General features: G+C 38.4%; 1 protein-coding gene across 2 annotated transcripts in view; it reads left to right on the top strand.

The window, feature by feature from the left end:
* Positions 1-26,220, top strand: part of LOC110460047 (transient receptor potential cation channel subfamily M member 3-like) — a 200,909-nt gene that overhangs the window by 120,061 nt on the left and 54,628 nt on the right. For both annotated transcript variants that reach the window (XM_021512752.1, XM_021512751.1), the window contains exons 8-10: positions 19,954-20,137; positions 22,586-22,709; positions 25,155-25,224. In XM_021512752.1, coding sequence (XP_021368427.1) covers positions 19,954-20,137; positions 22,586-22,709; positions 25,155-25,224 — 378 coding nt within the window. The remainder of the gene's footprint in view (positions 1-19,953; positions 20,138-22,585; positions 22,710-25,154; positions 25,225-26,220) is intronic.

The following is a 26,220-nucleotide window of genomic DNA, read 5'->3' as shown; positions in this document are numbered from 1 at the left end:
AACTTGTTCTGAATAACCAAAAGGCTCAGGATGTTGATATTTAGTTAGTAGCATATGCTGGGATCAAGGACTACTATGTTTGTTAAAGTGAATGACTTTGACTTATATTCAAGGTCACAGGGGTCAAATTTGTTTAAAATCTTTAAACAACCTCTTCTGAATAACCATGGGTCCCAGGATGTTTATACTTTGCAAGTTGCATCCTGAGATGAAAGGCTATACAATGTGTTCAACATAATGACTTTGTTCGACTTTCAATCACAGGGGTGAAATGTTAAAAAAAAAATAATGGTCTTTTGAATGAATTTTAATCATAAATACTGATATTTTGCCTGTAGCTTTATTTTAGATCACTTTTCAGGTTACAAGTGTGAGTTTTATACCAGGTGAGCGATGCAGGCCCATTGGGCCTCTTGTAGTAATGAAGTGTCATAGACATATACACACTTACATGTATCAACGATGGCAGGGGAAGTGGAGTAGCATGCATTATACATTTATAAATGTAATGCATTTATTTTATTATGACCAGATTCATTAAAAATACATAAAAATATAATTTAAATCTCAGTGATAAAGGAAATTAAACTCCAAGAAAGCATTATTTAAAGCTTTTGTAATTGATAATTAAATTTCACACAGCAATAAACGTCCTACCTTTTCTACATCATTTATTCATCACCACTGCCTTAATGTACCTATACATTATTTATTCATCCCTACTGCCTTAATGTACCTATACATTATTTATTCATCACCACTGCCTTAATGTACCTATACATTATTAGCTCACCCACCCGAAGGGCAAGTGAGCTTATGTTATGGTGCGACATCCGTCGTCCGTCGTCCGTCTGTCCGGCGTCAACTTTTTGCTTTNTGCCCGAAGGGCAAGTGAGCTTATGTTATTGTGCGGCATCCGTCGTCCGTCGTCCGTCTGTCCGGCGTCAACTTTTTGCTTTAAACAACTTCTGCTCAATAACCAAAAGGCCTAGGAAGATGATATTTGGCCAGTAGCATGCTGGGATCAAGGGCTACCAAGTTTGTTCAAATAAATGACCTTGACCCACTTATAAGGTCACAGGGGTCAAATATGTTAAAATCATCAAATAACTTCTTCTAAATAACCAAAAGGCCCAGGGTACTGATATTGGGCCTGTAGCATGCTGGGATGAAGGGCTACCAAGTTTGTTCAAATGAATGACCTTGACCCACTTTCAAGGTCACTGATGTCAGATGTCTTTAAAATCTTCAAACAACTTCTTCTCAATAACCAAAAGGCCCAGGGTACTGATATTGGGTCTGCAGCATGCTGGGATCAAGGGCTACCAAGTTTGTTCAAATGAATGTCCTTGACCCACTTTCAAGGTCACAGGGGTCAAATGTCGTAAAATCTTCAAACCACTTCTTCTCAATAACCAAAAAGGCCAGGGTACTGAAATTAGGCCTGTAGCATGCTGGGATGAAGGACTACCACGGCCACCATTTTGAAAACTATTTCAAACTTAAAGTCAAGGTCTGCTGGGCCGATTGAACTGAAAGTTGGTAGGAATTATCTACTCATGGTCCTGACAAAGTGATGTTATTTTTCAGGTCAATCAGAAATCCAATATGGCCGCCATTTTGGAAACCTATTTCAAACTTAAAGTCAAGTTCTGCTTGGCCGATTGAACTGAAAGTTGGTAGGAATGATCGACTCATTGACCTGACAAAGTGTTGTTATTTTTCAGGTCAATCAGAAATCCAATATGGCCGCCACGGCCGCCATTCTGAAAAACTATTTCAAACTTTAAAGTCAAGTTTTGCTAGGCCGATTGAACNATTGGTAGGAATGATTGACTCATGGTCCTGACAAACTGTTGTTATTTTTCAGGTCAATCAGAAATCCAATATGGCTGCCACGGCCGCCATTTTGAAAATACCTATTTCAAACTTACAGTCAAGTTCTGCTGGGGCGATTGAACTGAAATTTGGTAGGAATGATCGACTCATGGTCCTGACAAAGTTTTGTTATTTTTGAGGTCAATATGAAATCCAATATGGCCGCCGTGGCCGCCATTTTGAAAAACTATTTCNAAGAAATCCAATATGGCAGCCGTGGCCGCCATTTTGAAAAACTATTTCAAACTTAAAGTCAAGTTCTGCTAGGCCGATTGAACTGAAACTTTGTAGGAATGATCGACTCATGGTCCTGACAAAGTGTTGTTATTTTTCGGGTCACTCAGAAATACAATTTGGCTGCCATGGCCGCTATTTTGTAAATACCTTTTTCAAACTTCAAAACAAGTTCTAATAGGCCAATCTCACTGAAAATCGGTCTAGGAATGATCACCTCATGGTCCTGACAAAGTTAAGTTAACATTATACTTAACTATTTTTTACTCAAATTGGTACATATTTCAACAACAAAAATAAATACTGTAGGGCCCATGGGCCTCTTGTTTATTCATCACCACTGCCTTAATGTACCTATGCATTTATTCATCACCACTGCCTTAATGTACCTAAACATTATTTATCCATCACCACTGCCTTAATGTACCAATACATTATTTAAGTTGCCATATTTTAAAATCACATCTGACATAAACTGTTATTGTCTTTGACTATCAATTATATGTCAATTAGAAGTGAAAGTTGTTTTCACTGAGGAAATCACAAGAACACTGGTTACCTATTAAGTCTGTATGGAATGTTTGTTTTGAGTTTGATTCTAGTATGGAGTATTTTACCTGACTATATCTGCTTTGATATTCAGGAACATTATTTGAAATACCATCATTAAGATGTTATTTATGTACCTGATATGATGTAGGTTATTCCATGACTTTTTCCTAAACTTTATTTCCAGTGTTCATAAGGTATACACCAGCAATCTGTAGGCACATCACAGTTATCTCCCCTTGATTATTATTCCCCTGATGTTAGTAAAGCCTTGTTATATTTATACACCTGTAACTGTAGTTGGCAGTTATTTACCCTTTACCTGTTTTTCCTCTAATGCATATTTCCCTACTTAATAAAAATATATGTGGAGAAATTGCAGGACAAAGTATAACCATGTCTAAAAGTACTGTTTGAGAAAATGCCATATATATTTAATCATTTTGGGCAAAAATTGAATTTGCACAAAAAGCATTATGTAATGTATATAACAATTATCTCCCTTTGAAGATTTTCTAGATAAAAATGTAGCCTAGTCTTATATGATGAACACTCTTAAAACCTTAATTCATTTCACAGTTATCTGCCCTGACATTATAATTATCTTACCATATCAATAAAACCTGTATTTACTACTCGTTTATCTCCCCTGGATATTATAAATAAGTTACCTTGCTAGGTATACACACTTAAAACCTGTATTCACTACTTAGTTATCTCCCCTGGACATTACTCCCTATACACACTTGAAACCTGTATTCACTACTCAGTTATCTCCCCTTGACATTACTCCCTGCACACACTTGAAACCTGTATTCACTACTTAGTTATCTCCCCTGGACATTACTCCCTATACACACTTAAAACCTGTATTCACTACTTAGTTATCTCCCCTGGGCATTACTCCCTTATGAATATGTTACCCTGATAGATATGCACACTTTAAACACATATTCACTACTCAGTTATCTCCCCTGGACATTAGGCCTTTACACACTTGGAACCTGTATTTACTACTTAGTTATCTCCTCTGGACATTACTCCCTTATGAATATGTTACCCTGTTAGATATGCACACTTTAAACACATATTCACTTCTCAGTTATCTCCCCTAGACATTACTCCCTATACACACTTAAAACCTGTATTCACTTCTTAGTTATCTCCTCTGGACATTACTCCCTTTACACACTTGAAACCTGTATTCACTACTGAGTTATCTACCCTGGACATTATGCCCTATACACACTAGAAACCTGTATTCACTTCTTAGTTATCTCCTCTGGACATTACTCCCTCTACACACTTGAAACCTGTATTCACTACTGAGTTATCTACCCTGGACATTATGCCCTATACACACTAGAAACCTGTATTCACTTCTTAGTTATCTCCTCTGGACATTACTCCCTTCACACACTTGAAACCTGTATTCACTACTGAGTTATCTCCCCTGGAAATTATGCCCTATACACACTAGAAACCTGTATTCACTTCTTAGTTATCTCCTCTGGACATTACTCCCTTTACACCCTTGAAACCTGTATTCACTACTGAGTTATCTCCCCTGGAAATTATGCCCTATACACACTAGAAACCTGTATTCACTTCTTAGTTATCTCCTCTGGACATTACTCCCTCTACACACTTGAAACCTGTATTCACTACTGAGTTATCTCCCCTGGAAATTATGCCCTATACACACTAGAAACCTGTATTCACTTCTTAGTTATCTCCTCTGGACATTACTCCCTTTACACACTTGAAACCTGTATTCACTACTGAGTTATCTCCCCTGGACATTATGCCCTATACACACTTGAAACCTGTATTCACTTCTTAGTTATCTCCTCTGGACATTACTCCCTCTACACACTTGAAACCTGTATTCACTACTGAGTTATCTCCCCTGGAAATTATGCCCTATACACACTAGAAACCTGTATTCACTTCTTAGTTATCTCCTCTGGACATTACTCCCTCTACACACTTGAAACCTGTATTCACTACTGAGTTATCTCCCCTGGACATTATGCCCTATACACACTTGAAACCTGTATTCACTACTGTGTTATCTCCCCTGGACATTATGCCCTATACACACTTGAAACCTGTATTCACTACTTAGTTATCTCCTCTGGACATTACTCCCTTAGGGTGTTTACTTACAGATAATGCCTACATTTGACTGTTATAGCCTTTTTCAGATTTCTGGAGCACTCTTCAATTCCAGGAGCGTCAGAGGTTTTGTTGCATCCAGACTGATGAATTACCTTGTTATCAAAATTGAAATGTTGAAACAGTAGTAAACAGTATAGAAGTCATCCCTCGGGACATTCCAGCTGTATGTCGTGGAGATTGTGTCTGCTCTCAGTTAAAGATGTATGCTACCTTATCATGACTGGCTCTCTATTCCAAAAGAGCTTCACTTTAGGAAATCTATAAAATAGATATTATTGATAGAAATTTGGTCATTTCATTAATGACACAAGGATGTATGTATTAGTGGTGTATCGATAATCGGGAACATTGATTAAATCGAGTTTGAAAAGGGTCAGATCCAATAATCGATTTTGCTGATGAAAGATCAATTATGTTCAATTGTATTGTAATCCTTTTCTAACTTGAAGCAGACGCAACGTCTGCACCGACATTATAGATTTGGTGGTTAATATAAAAATGGAACTGTATATGGTAAAAAAAGCGGAATTGCTTTTCATTGCGTCACTTGTATTCGTTTCGTATAATACATACATCTGCATTTTGTATCGACCGAAACCGCCATATTTGAAAGCTAGGAAAATGAAGCTAGCAGGAGTGTTTTTCTTGATAAATAATTATTAATATGCTATGTTATAGTGATTGGACCATTCAAATGTTTGTAATTAATATCTAAACTGTGAATACACCTAGTTGTCATCACCTTTTGAGTCAAAACAGAGATTATAATTGAATCCTTTCTTCCACCTAGATTTCAGAAACGAGCATTTTCTCATCAGTCGGCACAATTACATCAGATAATAAATTGACCGGACTCTTATGTTACACGAGTAGGTCATTTAAACCGATAATCGATTATCGATCGATTATGGAGTTCCGATTATGGATCTTGAATATTTGACCGATTCCCAGCACTAGTATGTATGCATTGGTAGCTATCAGATCAGGAACCCACATCAGTCAGATGCCCTATAGTAATCATGGTAGCTGTCGGTCCATCCATCTAACCGTTCATCTTTTTGTCCACAGCTTTGTTTTTGGAGATGACCTTTAAAATCCAAAAGTCTTAAAGTTGGGGTCATGGTTACAGTTGCTCAAATAGCCTGGGGGTTGGGGAATCAAATGTACTGTATCAAATACATTTTTTGGCCTTTCTGACCTGCCCGTGTTTATTTTGGACGTAATTGGTAGTTGGTTGATATGACTCAAACAATAAGACAAGGTTTCAAAAATCAAACATTGCCACAGGTCAAAGGCACCATCTTATTGTCTGAAGCTTGTGTATATAGATTTAGCTCTGGTTCTGTTTGTACCCTTTCGTGCATACTTAATGATAATCAGCATTTAGTGGATAGTGTACATGGTTAATAAGGTAATTCTATCTGGATTCAATAATCCAAGATGGCCACCATGACTTCTGATTGGCTGAGACCTTTTGTACTATAACTTTAGTTATGTCTGGTCTGATTTTGTTAATACTTGGTGGTAATTGGTACTTGACCAATGACATCCTTGTGTAACTTCTACCCATATTCTGAAATCTGAGGTGTTGGCTTTGGTTTCTTCTTTGCAATAATGGGAGATAAATAGGCACGGGAACAAGGCGGTACCCTCACTGACTTGTCAGTATTCCAGCTTATAACATATGTTAATTGAAAATAGCTAATGGGAGATAACATATACTGGTATGATCACAAGTATAATGTGTACTCAGAAAGTACATAGCAGATAGCCTTAAAATAATCACACAGTTTGTCTTTTATTAAGTTTCTGAAACCAAATTTTCTATTTCTTCCCCTTTCTTTCGCCAGAAAAGTTCCCATCTTCTTTCTCAAAAAACTGTAAGTCAGAATTTAACAAAACATGAGTGTTCATGAATGGAAGGGTGTGTACAAATGACTGTGTTTCGATTGGTCATCCAGTATAGCTGTCGCAGGCCTCGGTTTGGTCGAAATTTAGTTATTGACCAATTTCACTCAACTTTGGTGTATATAAATGCTACTGTGAACAACACTGAATCTTTTGTTTCTGACTAGATTTCGGGCACCAACGACTGGCTTCTGATTGATCAAAATTTGGGTATTGACCAGTTTTGGTCAGTTTGGTAGGTAGGAGTATATTATATGGTAATGCAAACTCTCCTGCAACCTCCATAAGTATCATTTGTGACTGCAGGGGTAGATTTAGGGATGTTTTGTAATTCCTTCATGACAATCCACACTAAATTGTTAGAAGTTAGACGAGACTGAACTGTAGAGAAACAAGTTTGTGGTACATTGGAAGATTAACTCATTCACCCTGAAATTTCATAATGAACTATTCCAACCTTTGAATTGGAAGGGTTTAAATGTGTCTGCAGGGGTGAATGAGTTCAAATGGAAATGGATATTTAAACATGGGATATGTATGTGTTTTCAAACCATTGTTTCTATGACATTATGAGTCACTTCAGGTCTATAAGCACTTTTATTTAGTCAGCAAGGGCCCCAGAGGCAAATGGGCAGTTAAATTCGATAGATATCCCAAACATAGCCGTTCTGAGCTTACCGCTATCTACTCTAGATACATTTGAGACATTTCAGACTTTGGTCACCAAAAGGAAGTATTACCAGTGACGAATCATTCGTCAGATGTATGCGTCAGTTTGTTAACCACATATTGTCTAGCTGAATTTATAACACGCTTCTGTTTCCTGATGACCATACCATATTTAAGTTTTTATGATCAGAAGGAATGAATTAAAAATCAGTTTAGTCAAACAAGAAATAAGTGTGTTTCTTGTAACATGTTTGATACATTTAGGGTGGATAGGAAGGTAACAAATTCTGTTTTTGAAAATAATTTCCATGATTTATATAGGAGAGTGATATTGAATTTGGAGAGCATCTTTGAAAATTGACTAAGAAAATTAGGGTAGGTAGGGTTACCATGAACACATAATATCTTTTGTTTGGCCTTAGATAACTAAATTTTGCCAACATAGGCAATTCTATTGCAAGGGTTGTTTGTACATCAGGTGCATGGAGCTGTTTATTTTAATATTAAATATGAGCATCCTGGTCAGCTCCCTGGTCAGCTCCAATGTCAGAAGTAATACTTTTTATACAGACGGAGATATATCAAATCTAGTGATGATTTGATTTCCACCTCTCACGATGGTTTCCTAGTTTATCATGCATCAAATTTGTTTGATTTATAAATCACACTTTCGCCCTAGACAATTCAATAAAACTGTATCAGCAAGATGTTTTGTTTAGATATTGTATTGGCCTGATGTTTTGATAAATAACATGACTGTGGTTCCCCGGCATAGATTAGGTAATACAGAGTTAGGCAAAGTTCTGCTAATGCCCAGTAAGGTCGATCTCGCAAATCAAACTTGGAAATTTTCTAGGATGATGGATGAAGGATCAATGCAATGGTACAATATATCGGTTTTATTCAGCTTACGTATATAAGGTATGGATGGATGTGTTTAAATGTTAATAGGCAGAGAAGATAAATCGCCACATCAGTGATAGTAAGCATTGCTTGTCGCAATGTACCATGCTTCTTATACGTTTAAAGTTCGTTTTCTGTGGGAAAAAAGAAACCTGGCAATTCAGCTTGTGCCTGCCTGTAATCTAAGAGATAAAATATGGGACTGGAACTTCAATAGGGGGTATTATAACAACCCATTGGGTATAATGTGGGAATTTTTATGTATTCTGTATAGGAGCAACCTCTAGAGAAATTCGTTTTTATCACAGAATCATTCTATTTTCGGAAATTATAGAGACCCTGAACTATCGCTGTAGAGATACTGTATCATTGTATGTACTCTAATGGTAGACAATCTTTGTAGAACAATTCAGTATACAATTCCCATAGGACATTCCTTGTTAGCTGATACCTAGCACAAACGACTAGTAAGCTAGCTGATCCAATGGTGCCTTGCATTTGTCAGTCAACTTACTGTTTTTAATGATTGTTTGTCCAGAACTGCTGAATTTATTTTGGATAAATTTTATCTTTACAGAATTAAAGGTCACAATGTGGTTAGGGGTGGAGAGCTTGTGTAAATATCAAATGACCACTCCTTAAGTATTGGCAATTGGAGTTTACTTATTTTGATATTGAGCATACCTGGACAAAGGGAATTAAACCTTGTGTAATTGAAGGGTGTGGAACCGTTTAAAGTGGGGGAACAGGTAGTGTTCAAAAGAGAAAAAATAAGGTTTTTATCTTTTAAAAACTACTGCTGAAGTATGGTTGAAAAGATCTTGACCTGATTATAGGTATTGTGCATCTCTGAGTCCAAAAAAATGATGTGGTTCTCCTGGAGCAGAGGGGCATTAGGCCTAAAAAGATAACCTGGTTTAATACTCTTAAAGCATGAGTTCAGTCATGTGTGGCGGTAAAAGATGTACCAAGCATCCTCTATGGGAGCAACAGCTGGTAATTGGCTCTGGCATGTCTGCTGAGAAATAAGCGTATACTTTGAACAATCCAGAGAGTGTCACATGTATATGCAGAGCGTGTAGCAAGCACTCTCCTGGGAAACACTCCAGCACTAGGTCAATAGCTATCTGATTCAATCTCGAACGACAAGTTCCTTTTTCTGTGAAAACAGACCATTTTGGTAAAATTCCTATTGAGAAAAGTGGGTAATTGAACAAGCAAATTGCCAGCATGATGGGACACCTCCGGTACTGGTGATGTTGGCAGTGTGCGTGAGTTTATAATGGCCAGTCACACCATGATTATGTATTGGTACTGCTACAGATGTCAGCACTGTGGCTATGGTGCCTATATATATGGCAGGACCACACAGCCTATTGATGAATTGTACTGCGATGTTAGGAGACAGACTGGTAATTGAAGCACTTGGCAGGTGACTAATGAGGTGCTCACAAACTTTGGTTCCGATGGATAAAACACTCAGTTTTCTTTTTCTGCACATTCTATTTCGGAATGATACTGTAGATAGATACCTTATACTGATGGGATAATCCAATCGATTGGAACGGTAGCGTCTTAAGTTTAGCAACAATAGAAAAATGACTAAGTGTTCACCTGTCAAGATTTCCAGAATAAAAAGCTGAAGAAGTTTCCTGTATGATTCAGAAACATGTTTTATTTTATCTGAGCTCTTTATAGAGCCAATCATGACATCATCACTTCAAAGATTTCTTTTAATTCGGGAACACATTTTGAGAATACCATTAGTGTTCCAGCCAAGGTTTAATGATCAATTTGAAAGAAAGAAAAAAAGAAAAGAAAAATCTTTATTCCATGATATTTACTATTTAGAATTGTAGTATTCTACATGAAATCCTATAGCTGCAATAACTTATGCTGTTTGGAAATGGTGAACTTAAGGAAGCTTCTGTTTCTTTACACCAGTATTTTTAAATGCATGTACTCAAAGCTGCATTTTCTACTCAAACCCTTAGAAATACAACCTCTATAGCTGTCGCAATGTTGGTCAAGTGTTTCATTATTATACGTCTAGTGAAAATCCTGTAATCTGATTGGTTGAGACAAATTGTTCTTTTCACATTCTCACATTCGCTTTAACATTGAGTCAATGGAAGGGTGCCTCATTATGCCCTAGCAAAAAGTGAGTGTGCAACAGTGTAAAAAAGAGACAGCACACTCTAATGAATAAAGTGTTTATATAATAGCTGCCAGCTGTAGGGGTATTTCCTGAGTTCTTCAGTTTCTTCGGAAATGACTGCATAGCATCAGGGAGGAATTAAGATTTGTGTTCTGTTTCTAAAAGTGTACATGTCCTCCAATGGATTTCCCAGTACAGTTATTTGTTCAGAAATAATCAATGTGTGTTAGAGCTCGCACCTGTTCTGTGTATATTTCAAAGTTTTCATCTTCTGCTCAGATTGTGCCTTAATTTACCCAGAGGATCTAGCTAGAACCAACCTATTTTATACAATTTGTCCCTTAGTGTTAGGCTGGGGATAGTAAATGTGTGTTTAGTGTTAGGCTGGGGATAGTAAATGTGTGTTTAGTGTTAGGCTGGGGATAGTAAATGTGTGTTTAGTGTTAGGCTGGGGATAGTAAATGTGTGTTTAGTGTTAGGCTGGGGATAGTAAATGTGTGTTTAGTGTTAGGCTGGGGATAGTAAATGTGTGTTTAGTGTTAGGCTGGGGATAGTAAATGTGTGTTTAGTGTTAGGCTGGGGATAGTAAATGTGTGTTTAGTGTTAGGCTGGGGATAGTAAATGTGTGTTTAGTACAGTCTGTTGGGAGCTTTGACAGGAGATTGCTGTTTAGTTAAGATGCCAAGAAGCATTCATTTATTTATGACTAGGGATTGTTCCTGTAGTGAAGAGGATGTGTACTTTTAGTTTATGGCAAAGGATTGCTGTATTTCGTGGAAACAGTTTGTGCTTTCGTGTATGGTCAGGGGTGGTCTTCTTTTGTGAAGATGTTTGTCCTTTTTATTTATGGCCAGTAATTCCTCTTGCATGTCCAGGACTGGCTCAGGTTAGTAGAGACAGATTGTAATCTCAATGTTATGGTCGGAGATGGCTTTCTTTAGTGGAGACAGTTTGTCCTTTAATTCATTGTCAGGAATTTCTCTGTTTCATTGAGATGGCTTGTCCTTAAAGTTAAAGTTGAAAATCGTTGTTTAGTAGAAATGGTTTATTCCTTAAATTTATTGCTGGAAATTGCTCTTTAAAGTGGAGACAGTTGGCCTCATTAATTTTTGCCTTTTCAGGAGAGAAATTTGTATCTTTGATGCGAAACAGGATGTCACTATGCCTGAATAACTAGGGCAAAAACTAAAAGCCATTAACACTTTCACCACTCTGACCATAATGGACTCATCCATATCAATGCATGTTAGAGTCTACTAAGTTACATAGGGGTGAAAGGGTTAACAAAGAAGGTTCTCACATGTGTAGTTCAGAAGGCTGAACAGTATTTCAACCAAGACGAGCTATTCAGATTCCATGTTACATGGGCTGTGTTCTTCACAATGCTGATCCGATGACCCATAGGATGAGGAGGAAATGGAAGGAGGTTGGGCCTCCATGAAGTTTGGTAATTATTACATCATGAAAATGAGTTTTACAAGAAAAACTCAAATGTCATTTCAGGATTAATTACAACTTTATTATGTGAGTTTTTTTTTCCGTAATGGTGACTTGAACACCGAAATGAATACTGAACCGAGAGTCCGGATTAGCAACAGTTGAATCATCTTCATCGTGACATCATACTGCACTAACTCATTCAGGGTCAATTCAAAACAGAACAATTATAGCTGTACATTTAGGTCGCTCCACACATCAACTTTAAATGGTTGTAATCGGAACATTTTAAATAAGGACAGCAGAAAACTCCACAAGGGAGTAATATACAGGCACTAAAGATACCCAGACTTAACGAAAATGGTAACAATAGTCTGTTCACCCATGCTTTACAAGCAGTTACAAAATACAGAAAAAATAGATCAACCTGCTCAACTGGTGTCAACGCCAAACTGTGCCAACACAAAAGGTCCAAGATAAAACAGGTCGTCAGAAACTGATGTCATAGACCTCAAGGTAAAAGTCAGTAAAAGCAGTCTGACCGTGCCAAAGGCATTAGACATAACTTTAATTTCTGAAAGAAACAAACAGCCAAGCAGATGGACGAAAGAACAGCAAGAACCCAAACCTCCTGTCTGCTCTAACATTATAAAGGTATAATGACTCCCAGATTTATCTGTACAAGTATATGGACTGTAGGAGATGTCTTTTCAACCCCAAACATAGGGAAAAAGAAAAAAATGGCAAAATAGATCAATCTGCTCAGCTGGCGACAATGCAAGAATAAAACTAGTAGTAGCAGCAATAAGACCAAAGCCTTGCACGTCCTTAGGACCAAATCGCTGGCCATTATGTCAGCTCTTACAGATCACAGTAGATATAATCTGCTGAGAACAGGATGTATGTGTTGTCAGCAGCAACCAACAATATGGAGGAGGCACAGTCATTGCAGGGAGAAACATCACGTTCATTGAAACATTAAAAAGATAAAGTGCCAATATTCATGAATAAATATTGAAATGTTCTAAGTATCAACATATTTAGGGAGATTACAACCATTTAAAGTTGGTGTGTAGAGCGACCTAAATGTACAGCTAGAATTGCTCTGTTTTGAATTGACCCTGAATGAGTTGGTGCAGTATGATGTCACGATGAAGATGATTCAACTGTTGCTAATCCTGACCCTCAGTTCAGTAGTCCCACTTGATCAGCTGTCTGTCAAAAGTGGATAGAACCTCCAGACAAACACGACGTCGTGGATTAGCGGGATATCTCAAACTTTTCTTCTCCTCGTGGATGCCTATCCACCGTAAACTTACTGTAACGTTTCATTAAACTTTACTCCGTCATATGGGCTGATCGCTTCTGTGGCTCTTGGCCTTAGAAGTTTGATATTAATCACGTTTCAGTGACAAGAACCTGATTATAAAGTGTGCGGTAAACTTGATGCAGCACGCTACAATTGCTAGGTTAGCTGTACTGTAAAATTAAAGCACTTTTTCAGTCATGTGTATTTGTTGTCATGGTAAAAACGTTTCTGTAAAAATGCATCTGATAAACACATAGTTAATTAGCATACCTGTAATTTCCAACAGTCATAAAGCAGCAATTTTCCTGAAAGAATCAAAAAGCCGTCTGTGACGTGATGATATGATCAGCTAAGAACAGTGTCCTAATGAAGCTTGTGATAGTATTCATTTATCTGTTTGACAGCAGATAGCTTGATTCAGTACACCCAGTGACGTCAATAGTCAGTTCCATCATAACCAAGCACACCCAGTGACTAAGGTACATAGTCAGTTCCATCATAACCAGGCACACCCAGTGACTAAGGTACATAGTCAGTTCCATCACAACCAGGCACACCCAGTGACTAAGGTACTTAGTCTGTTCCATCATAACCAGGCACACCCAGTGACTAAGGTACTGAGTCTGTTCCATCACAACCCAGTACACTCAGTGACTAAGGTACTTAGTCTGTTCCATCACAACCAGGCACACCCAGTGACTAAGGTACTTAGTCTGTTCCATCACAACCCAGTACACTCAGTGATGTCGGTACATAGTCTGTTCCATCACAACCCAGTAAACTCAGTGACGTAGGTACCTAGTCAATTATATCACAACCCAATATACTCAGTGACGTAGGTACATAGTCAGTTCTATCACAACCCAGTAAACTTAGTAACGTAGGTACATAGTCAATTATATCACAACCCAATACACTCAGTGACGTAGGTACTTAGTCTGTTCCATCACAACCCAGTACACTCAGTGTCGTAGGTACTTAGTCTGTTCCATCACAACCCAGTACATCCAGTGATGTAGGTACATAGTCAGTTCTATCACAACCCAGTAAACTCAGTGATGTAGGTACTTTTATTAGTCTGTTCAATCACAACCCAGTAAACTCAGTGATGTAGGTACTTTTATTAGTCAGTTCTATCACAACCCAGTAAACTCAGTGATGTAGGTACATAGTCTGTTCCATCACAACCCAGTAAACTCAGTGATGTAGGTACATAGTCTGTTCCATCACAACCCAGTAAACTCAGTGATGTAGGTTCTTTTATTAGTCAGTTCTATCACAACCCAGTAAACTCAGTGATGTAGGTACATAGTCTGTTCCATCACAACCCAGTAAACTCAGCGACGTAGGTACCTAGTCTGTTCAATCACAACCCAGGACACCCAATAATGAAGGTACTTAGCCAGTTCTATCACAACCCAGTACACTCAGTGACGTAGGTACCTAGTCTGTTCTTTCACAACCCAGTACACTCAGTGATGTAGGTACTTAGTCTGTTCCATCACAACCCAGTAAACTCAGTGATGTAGGTACTTTTATTAGTCTGTTCAATCACAACCCAGTAAACTCAGTGATGTAGGTACTTAGTCAGTTCCATCACAACCTGGAATACCGAGTGATGTAGGTACCTAGTCTGTTCTATAACAACCCAGTACGCTCAGTGATGTAGGTACTTAGTCAGTTCTATAACAACCCAGTAAACTCAATGATGTAGGTGCTTAGTCTGTTAAATCACAACCCAGTAAACCCAATGATGTAAACACCTAGCACAAACACAAACCCAATAATGTAAACATCTAGCTCAAACACAAACCTAATGATGTAGACACCTAGCACAAACACAAACACAATGATGTAGACACTAGCTCAAACACAAACACAATGATGTAGACACTAGCTCAAACACAAACACAATGATGTAGACACTAGCTCAAACACAAACCCAATGATGTAGACACCTAGCACAAACACAAACCCAATAATGTAAACACCTAGCTCAAACACAAACCCAATAATGTAGACACCTAGCATAAACACAAACCCAATGATGTAGACACCTATCTCAAACACAAACCCAATGATGTAGACACCTAGCACAAACACAAACCCAATAATGTAGACACCTAGCATAAACAGAAACCCAATGATGTAGACACCTATCTCAAACACAAGCCCAATGATGTAGACACCTAGCACAAACACAAACCCAATGATATAGACACCTAGATCAAACACAAACCCAATGATGTAGACACCTATCTCAAACACAAACCCAATGATGTAGACACCTATCTCAAACCCAAACCCAATGATGTAGACACCTAGCTCAAACACAATCCCAATGATGTCGACACCTAGCACAAACACAATCCCAATGATGTAGACACCTAACACAAACACAACCCCAATGATGTAGACACCTAGCTCAAACACAAAACCAATGATGTAGACACCTAGCTCTAACACAAACCCAATGATGCAGACACCTAGCTCTAACACAAACCCAATGATGTAGACACCTAGCTCAAACCCAAACCCAATGATGTAGACACCTAGCACAAACCCAAACCCAATGATGTAGACACCTAGCACAAACACAAACCCAATGATGTAGACACCTAGCTCAAACACAAACCCAATGATGTCGACACCTAGCACAAACACAAACCCAATGATGTAGACACCTAACACAAACACAAACCCAATGATGTAGACACCTAGCTAAAACACGAACCCAATCATGTAGACACCTAGCACATACACAAACCCAATGATGGAGACATCTAGCTCAAACACAAACCACTTAGTCAGTTCCATCACAACTTGGAATACCGAGTGATGTAGGTATCTAGTCTGTTCTATAACAACCCAGTACGCTCAGTGATGTAGGTACTTTTATTAGTCAGTTCTATCACAACCCAGTAAACCCAATGATGTAAACACCTAGCTCAAACACAACCCCAATGATGTAGACACTAGCTCAAACACAAACCCAACGATGTCGACACCTAGCACAACCACAAACCCAATGATGTCGACCCCTAGCACAAACACAAGCCCAACGATGTAGACACCTAGCACATACACAAACCCAATGATGTGGACACCTAGCTCAAACACAACCCCAATGATGTCGACACCTAGCTCTAACACAAACACAATGATGTCGACACCTAGCTCTAACACAAACCCAATGATTCTGTTCCATCACAACCAGGCACCCCCAGTGACTAAGGTACTGAGTCTGTTCCATCACAACTAGGTTCACCCAGTGACTAAGGTACTTAGTCTGTTCGATCACAACCAGGCACACCCAGTGACTAAGGTACTTAGTCTGTTCGATCACAACCAGGCACACCCAGTGACTAAGGTACTGAGTCTGTTCCATCACAACTAGGTTCACCCAGTGACTAAGGTACTTAGTCTGTTCAATCACAACCCAGGACACCCAATAATGAAGGTACTTAGCCAGTTCTATCACAACCCAGTACACTCAGCGATGTCGGTACATAGTCTGTTCCATCACAACTAGGTTCACCCAGTGACTAAGGTACTTAGTCTGTTCCATCACAACTAGGTTCACCCAGTGACTAAGGTACTTAGTCTGTTCGATCACAACCAGGCACACCCAGTGACTAAGGTACTTAGTCTGTTCAATCACAACCCAGGACACCCAATAATGAAGGTACTTAGCCAGTTCTATCACAACCCAGTACACTCAGTGATGTAGGTACTTAGTCTGTTCCATCACAACCCAGTAAACCCAATGATGTAAACACCTAGCACAAACACAAACCCAATGATGTAGACACTTAGCACAAACACAAACCAAATGATGTAAACACCTAGCTCAAACACAAACCCAATGATGTAGACACCTAGCTCAAACACAAACCCAATGATGTAGACATCTAGCTCAAACACAAACCCAATGATGTAGACACCTAGCTCTAACACAAACCCAATGATGTAGACACCTAGCTCAAACACAAACCCAATGATGTAGACACCTAGCTCAAACACAAACCCAATGATGTAGACACCTAGCTCAAACACAAACCCAATGATGTAGACACCTAGCTCAAACACAAACCCAATGATGTAGACACCTAGCTCAAACACAAACCCAATGATGTAGACACCTAGCTCAAACACAAACCCAATGATGTAGACACCTAGCTCAAACACAAACCCAATGATGTAGACACCTAGCTCAAACACAAACCCAATGATGTAGACACCTAGCTCAAACACAAACCCAATGATGTAGACACCTAGCTCAAACACAAACCCAATGATGTAGACACCTAGCTCAAACACAAACCCAATGATGTAGACACCTAGCTCAAACACAAACCCAATGATGTAGACACCTAGCTCAAACACAAACCCAATGATGTAGACACCTAGCTCAAACACAAACCCAATGATGTAGACACCTAGCTCAAACACAAACCCAATGATGTAGACACCTAGCTCAAACACAAACCCAATGATGTAGACACCTAGCTCAAACACAAACCCAATGATGTAGACACCTAGCTCAAACACAAACCCAATGATGTAGACACCTAGCTCAAACACAAACCCAATGATGTAGACACCTAGCTCAAACACAAACCCAATGATGTAGACACCTAGCTCAAACACAAACCCAATGATGTAGACACCTAGCTCAAACACAAACCCAATGATGTAGACATCTAGCTCAAACACAAACCCAATGATGTAGACACCTAGCACAAACACAAGCCCAATGATGTAGACACTAGCTCAAACACAAACCCAATGATGTAGACACTAGCTCAAACACAAACACAATGATGTAGACACCTAGCACAAACACAAACACAATAATGTAGACATCTAGCTCAAACACAAACCCAATGATGTAGACACCTAGCTCAAACACAAACCCAATGATGTAGACACCTAGCACAAACACAAACCCAATGATGTAGACATTTTATTGATGCATAAATTATTGCTACTAAGAATAATATTCATTTTAATTACACATTTATTGACTACAGCACAAATCCTGAATAGTGTGTTAGGGGGAAAAGAAAGAAATATCAGCCTCAGCATGCTTGGAAAGATGAAGTCTGGTTAGGATGGCTGTTACTACTGTAGTGTTATGTTATAGCAGGGGATTGTGTACAGATGTAATCATTTGTCCTGTCTGTGTGGAGAGGAGGTGGATGATCACACATGTGCTCACCAGACTCAGTGTCAGTAACTTTGCTGTACCATCCAATTTGAAAGTTATACACCCAGAAAGCTGTTGTGATCATAACGTACATATTTCTAATTTTCATATTTTGAGCTAAATATTTGTGTTTTATTTTGAAGTGTGATATGTATTTTATATTTCATTACATAATATTAGAATACTTGAAGAGTTGTCAATTAATATTGCAGAAGTTTTTCATCTTTGTTCCTGAGATTTATTGTAAATATTAACAGAAGTATAAGATACATATTGGCAATAGTGGTATAGTAGATATTGAATATGTGTATTGGGATGTGTATCATGCCGCTGCACTGGCACCATCCATCTTACCACTGTGTGGGGATGTGTAGGTACATGATTCAGGTGTCTGTCATACCACTTAGGGCCAACATCCTCATGATGAGTCCCATCACAAACCGTCTGGCTCCTGAATCAGCCAGCCCAGACTAAAACACACCACTGTCCCATGTAACCTCCAGAATGGGATGAGAAGAGCACTATTGGTGTTAAACATACAGCACCACCTGGTGTCGGATCATACAGCACCACCTGGTGTCCGAAAATACAGCACCAACTGTTGTCAGAACATACAGCGCCGTCTGGTGTCGGAACATACATCACCACCTGGTGTCGGAACATACAGCGCCACCTGGTGTTGGAACATACAGCGCCGACTGGTGTCGGAACATACATCACCACCTGGTGTCGGAACATACATCACCACATGGTGTTGGAACATACAGCACCACCTGGTGTCAGAACATACAGCACCATCTGGTGTCTGAGTAGTCAGCATTTCCTGGTGTAGATATACAGCTCCATGTGGTGTCAAACATTCTGAACTACAAGGTGTCTGGTTTATTGCAGAACCATCTAGTCTTAGACTGTTCAAATGTCAACGCTATCTCACATATTTTGCTTCAGGGATTGTTTCAAATTGAATGTTGAGAAGAAATATGGTTGCAGCCATGGTGTTGCAGTGAAAAAAATCTTGACAGTTGATGGTTGGGATTCATTTTTTTTGTGAGATTAGCTTCATATGTCATCTAAGGTGTTCGATGACTCAACGATTCTCTCGATGGCTTTAAGTGTGGTGAATTGAAATTGAAACATGGTGTGACATTTTGTAAAAGTGTTGGTATGTTTTTTATAAATTGACATTAAACAAATTACGATGCCAAATGATGCTGCAAGAAGATAAGCAGAACAGAACGTGGCAGACATTCCTGTCGTCAAATTCATGCCGTGATATTGAACACTGCTCAAAACTGGTATTGTATTGCAACATTAAAATCAGAGACTTCCTGTACTGTGTGTGTACAAATGTTACATCATCTTAGCTATGTGGAGATGGACTATACCGAATACTTGCTGAATGACTGGGTACAGCAAGTGAACAATAGAAACAGACCTGTCATGGGTTCATTGCCCCGATGAGAATCTCTGCGCCAAAGTCAGGGTGTAAACTTTTATCGAAATCTTATGTATTTTCAGCAAGTGGTGTCAAGGGTCGTGGTGTGCCTGTCATATGTGTGGTGTTGGAGGGTGGGGCCAATACCATACGGTCTGTTCTGGAGTATGTCACCGACTCCCCACCCGTCCCTGTTGTTGTCTGTGATGGGAGTGGTCGTGCTGCTGACCTCCTGGCCTTTACACACAAGTACACACTGGAGGATGGGTAAGTGTCAACTCTGTCCCGTCACACATTGGTACACACTGGAGGATGGGTAAGTGTCAATTCTGTCCTGTCACAAGTACACACTGGAGGATGGGTAAGTGTCAACTCGGTCCTGTCACACAATGGTACACACTGGAGGATGGGTAAGTGTCAACTCTGTCCCATCACACATTGGTACACACTGGAGGATGGGTAAGTGTCAACTCGGTCCCGTCACACACAAGTACACACTGGAGGATGGGTAAGTGTCAACTCGGTCCCGTCACACACAAGTACACACTGGAGGATGGATAAGTGTCAACTCGGTCCCGTCACAAGTACACACTGGAGGATGGGTAAGTGTCAAATCTGTCCCGTCACAAGTACACACTGGAGGATGGGTAAGTGTCAAATCTGTCCCGTCACAAATGCACACTGGAGAATTGATAAGTGTCAACTTTGTCCCGTCACACATAAATACCCTCTGGAGAATGGATAAGTGTCAACTTTGTCCTGTCACAAGTACACACTGGAGGATGGCTAAGTGTCAAATCTGTCCTGTCACACATAAGTACACACTTCCCCAATCTCCTTCCCTGGAATTTTCTTGTTCAGATCCTAACTTAGGAGAAAAACAAGATTGCTCAAAGCTCAGGCTTTACATGCGAGTTGTTGTAGGAAACAGAAAAAAAAAGATATTACATTTCAATATGGTCTGCTAAAGGTCAAGGTCACTGTTACTTTAAACAAAAAATCACATCCTATCTGGAAGCTGCCTTCAGAACGAATAATCACACAATTCTCAAACTTGTGAATTCTTTTTTGGGAGATATGTCACAAGTCAAGGTCGCTGTTAAAAAGAATGACATTTTCCTTCCCTAGATCTCCTCACTCCAGAATGTTTGCTCAAAGCTCAGATTAGCTTCGTAAGCTGCCCTCGTCTCTTACATTTATAAAATGTCTTGAAAAATGCTCATAAAACCTTCTAATAGACAGAGGAAACTTACACATTGATGGTCATCAGTTGATAAAACTGTACATTGCAATCAACTTTGTTTCAGCAATGTTTAAGGGGAAGCAGGCGTATAAATTAGCTTGTGGCTTACAGTTCTAGTTTTCCTACTTCATTTTGATTTGGTATGCTGATGATACAAATTAGGTCGAATGTCTTCGTAAAAACCAGTGAGATATGGGACAGATATTAGGAATTTGCCTCTGATTCAATAAATCAAATTTTCAGTAATTCCTTGTGTGACTTCTTAAAGACATTTAAGCGCCACTTAAATCTTGTTGCTTTTGGAATATTTTCTGTTATATATTCACGGAAAAGAGATATTCATAAATCTTCATTACTTAGAAAATGCTCTGTTGGCAGTGATTGCTTGCTTGTAATCAAGCTTGAGTGTTTAAAACAAATAATTCATTACAAAATATTATGTTTTTTTGTTTGTTTTTAAAAAAAAAAAAAAAAAAAAAAAACATCAATTTTGTTAATACATGTAAAGTGCAAGATTCAATGTTTGTGATGTTGTTTCCTGGCATTTGTGAACTTAAAATTTCAAACTAGAAAAAAAAATCTGAAAAGGAAAGTTTGAAAGTATATGGGCGGATTGGTCGAGTGGTTAACACTCCGGCTTTCCAAGCAGGCGGACGGGGTTTGATCCCCGAAGTCGCCGCACGCATGGAATATTAGAGAAAGTGTTTTTCTCCTGCCCACACAACTCCAACAACCCAGCTGGAGTATAAAATGGTCTGGGGTGGGTGTTGCGGTATCTGTGCTGTAGCATTCAAGTGAGGTGGCACTATAAATGATACCGTTGGAAGCACGGTCCAACTACAAACAGAACACAATACATCTTCAGCACACACACAGGCATACACACATAGGGAGATATTAGCCAGGTGGCATAGGACTAGTAGTTAGCGCCTGATAAGGCAGCTCCTGCGAATTCCTCAATATTGTATTGATTAATATATATGCTAATTGCATTGACTGTATAATAAAATTGTATATCTATGTACTGTAAAGCACTTTAGAGTGGCTTATGTTAGCTAGATAGGGCGCTATATATCCAATGTTGTGTATTTATTTATAAAGAAAAAAATACACAGCAACAATATTATTCTTGCTACACTGGGATTAGTGGTGGAAACTGTTAGGACTTAAAAGTTGTTGAGGAAAACATTTGCACAGCAGAGTTGAGGAAAACGGTGGTACTGAAAAGCTGTTTTTGAACTGTTCGCGCTGTGGGGTCCTGGTGGAAACTGTTAGGACTTGAAAGTTGTTCTTGTTTAGGAGAGGAAAGTATCAGTTCTATTCTGTGTTATTTCAGAAGAAAATATAATTCTTTTCTGTGTTATTTCAAAAGAAAGTATATTTCTTTTTTTTCGGTGTTATTTTAGAAGAAAGTATAATTCTATTTTGTGTTATTTCAGAAGAAAGTATAATTCTGTTTTGTGTTATTTCAGCACAATGCCGGAGAGTTTACGAGATCAGCTCATTCTAACCATTCAGAAGACATTCCAGTATTCTCAAGAACAAGCAGAGAAGCTCTTCATCGAGTTAATGTTGTGTATCAAGAAAAAGGAGCTGGTAAGTGAAGATACAAATCTGTTTTGCCACCTCCTATTGAGGGCACTATAGTGGCATCATGTTTTAGCACCTCCCGTAGAGGGCACTATAGTGACATCATGTTTCGAAGTGTCGATATTAAGAATCTCTGTTGTCTTCTGCTGTTGTTGACTCCAAATCAACTCCATCTTTTGAGGACACACTGGCCTAATCATGTTGAGTGATGATGAGTGTCTTCGTAGAAAGGGAGTGTGCTACTTCATCCCAAGACAATGCCGTATCAGACCATAGTGCCCTCAAGAGAAGGAAATAAAGGTTTAAATAAATTACATGACTTAAAACTGCCATGTTGTTGATGACTTATGGGAGGTCAGTTCATGGTGAAAAGACACAAAATTTATAGTGCCCTTTTGATCAGACAGATCACCATTCCTTTAAAGTGTACATGTAGTTATACTGTTGGCGTGATTTTATCATATAGTGTACTGATGTGACATAGTAGTGTTATTGAATGTGTAATAATGGCTACGTAGGTGGTGGTATACAATTTGTAATGAACTAACACCTAGGTAGGTGGTGGTTTATAACTTGTAATGAACTAACACCTAGGCAGGTGATGGTTTATGACTTGTAATGAACTAACACCTAGGTAGGTGGTGGTTTATAACTTGTTATAAACTTACACCAAGGTAGGTGGTGGTGTATAACTTGTAATGAACTAACACCTAGGTAGGTGGTGGTTTATAACTTGTAATGAACTTACACCTGGGTAGGTGGTTGTTTATAACTTGTATGAACTAACACCTAGGTAGGTGGTGGTTTATAACTTGTAATGAACTTACACCTGGGTAGGTGGTTGTTTATAACTTGTAATGAACTAACACCTAGGTAGGTGGTGGTTTATAACTTGTAATGAACTAACACCTAGGTAGGTGGTGGTTTATCACTTGTAATGAACTAACACCTAGTTAGGTGGTGGTTTATTACTTGTAATGAACTAACACCTAGGTAGGTGGTGGTTTATAACTTATAATGAACTAACACCTAGGTAGGTGGTGGTTTATAACTTGTAATGAACTAACACCTAGGTAGGTGTTCGTTTATAACTTGTAATGAACTTACACCTAGGTAGGTGGTGGTTTATAACTTGTAATGAACTAACACCTAGGTAGGTGGTGGTTTATTACCACAGTAGTGGTATATAAAACATATACTAATACCTACATAGGTGAAGGGATTAATCAGTACAGTGCAACTCGGTGTCAAAAGCATTACATATCACTTCCTATTTTAATTTACAGTTCTTAAACATTTTCATTACCTCCCCTTACACAAGGGATCTATCAAACTGATCCTATGACTTCAGCCCTAGGGACTGGATTTGCCCCCATCTCTAGAATATTGAATTGTTCAGAAAAAATGAATTCTAATAATTTTGATCACTTGGATGTCCGATTCTAAGTTCACAAACTAGAGGGAGATAAGCTAGTGCAGCTAGGACATTCTACCCTTGGGACCTTTCTGTAGCTAGTTGATGCTGGGGTACAGCTGTCTCAGAGACCCACATAGACAATCTTCAGCAGAACAAGGAGTTTTAGTGCTTTGATAGTTTGGTAGCTTGTGCTTATGAGAAATTTATAAGTTTAGTCAAAAAGTTTTCCTTTGCACCATTATAAAGGCCATGCCCATGAGTCGGACAAATACAAGGTATTTAGGTTTGAAATACATCGGCTGTAATGATAATTGAAGTAATTTCATGTCTATCAAAGCCTTTTAAGTGTAGATTCTTGGTCATTAATTCCGGGCCCTGGGGTTTTAAAATAATTTTTAAAAAATGGCAAATTCTATCATTGTTGGGTAACTTTGAAATCATATACATCAAAACGATTAATATTCAGATTTTATTATATATTTCATTTGTTAAAAAAAGTAGCATACACTTTGATAGGTACTGGGCTTATTGTTGCTTTCACAACAAAAGTTATGTCTTTACTTTTCCTATTGCAAATACTACAATTCTATTTTGTCTTGTCCTTTAATAGAAATTCAATGCTAAAGACTGCGACAAAAAGATATACATATCTAAATTTGTTTCCTCCTTGCCTTTATCATTGTATTTAAAATGTATTCTTTACCAGACAAGTTTATTGGAATTATTTCTTTTGAATGCGCGACAGCCAAGTCAGGACAAATTAGTTGATAATCAAGTTAGGACAAATTAGTTGATAATAAGTTGTGAAATAATCTTCAGAACACTCGTCTGCAATAAAGTGAATTTGAAAACGGATGACTGGAGTCATTGATTATCAGGTAATGGAGGCACGGATATTTCTAGACATTCCAGTTTCATTTATATTACACTAATAGATATTGGGACTAAGATTCTGTGGTGACAGAAATAGATTTGCTGATGGTATAAGTGCCTGCTGCTTCCATTGATGTGGACTCCTGTCCTCTGTGTTACAGATAACGGTGTTCCGCATGGGAGAGGGAGCTCAGGACATAGACCTTGCCATTCTTACTGCGCTGCTCAAAGGTGAGTGCTCTTTACAAAAAGCTGCAGAAGGATTCAGTGTTCTTTTAACGCAATCAGCTAAGATGTCAAATTGTTGATCTTTGTGTAACAACTAGCCAGTTATCAGACACATTCTCAATTATGTTTGGTATTTTCCTTTGTAAATACATGTAATTGGATATATTTGCCACCAAATTTTTGCCCTCTGCTCTTTATTTGCCCAACATCCTGATCAGATGGATGTTAATTGTCAAGTGTCCATCCTTCAGTCAGTGAGTCTGTATGTTACCAGTATTTCTTAAAGACTACTGAAGGGATCATGATGAAACTCTGTATACATGATCCACCTATGTCACTAATTCTTTTTGCTTTAAATTTGGTTTATAATCTTCAAAATTAAAAAGACGACCATATCATCTTGAATATTGCAAGTATGATGTATGTTAGATTGTTACTGCTATTTCTCGGAATGGACTAAAAGGATCATGATTATTTTTTACCATGGGCAACTGTTGTGCAATTTTAAATGAGTTGGGAAATCTAGCAAAGAATGTTGGTTATGTTGTTACTGGTTTTCATAATCCCGTTTCAGGAACCTACCAGCTGTACATGTGCTTGTTCAAAAAAAAAAAAAAAAAAAGGATGCAAAACGGAACCTAAATGTACAAGCAGAATTCCTTGACTTTTCAATGTTTAATCGAAAATATGCCCCATTTCTGATTTTCATTTCCGTTTTTTTACAAACAACTTCTTACATCCAGCTCGCTAACCATTTTTTTTCCCCTTATGTTATTTAATTTATACCTTAGATAATTCTTCAATTCTGATTTATGTTTTTGTTTTGATGCTTTTGTTTGGAGTTATGTCCCTTTTCTTTTATGAGTATAAAATGTATTCAATTCCAGCTACTTATCTTCTTGATCGATATTAATGAATCTTGGTATACATTATCATTAACTTAGGTTGCTTTTCGATTGTGTTTTCTTTTTCATTTCAACTGTATTTTGTGGGAGCTCT

This window comes from Mizuhopecten yessoensis, unplaced genomic scaffold, assembly GCF_002113885.1.
Source record: "Mizuhopecten yessoensis strain PY_sf001 unplaced genomic scaffold, ASM211388v2 scaffold10311, whole genome shotgun sequence".
In the NCBI taxonomy this organism is placed as follows: domain Eukaryota; kingdom Metazoa; phylum Mollusca; class Bivalvia; order Pectinida; family Pectinidae; genus Mizuhopecten; species Mizuhopecten yessoensis.
This window is presented reverse-complemented; position numbering and strand designations above follow the sequence as displayed.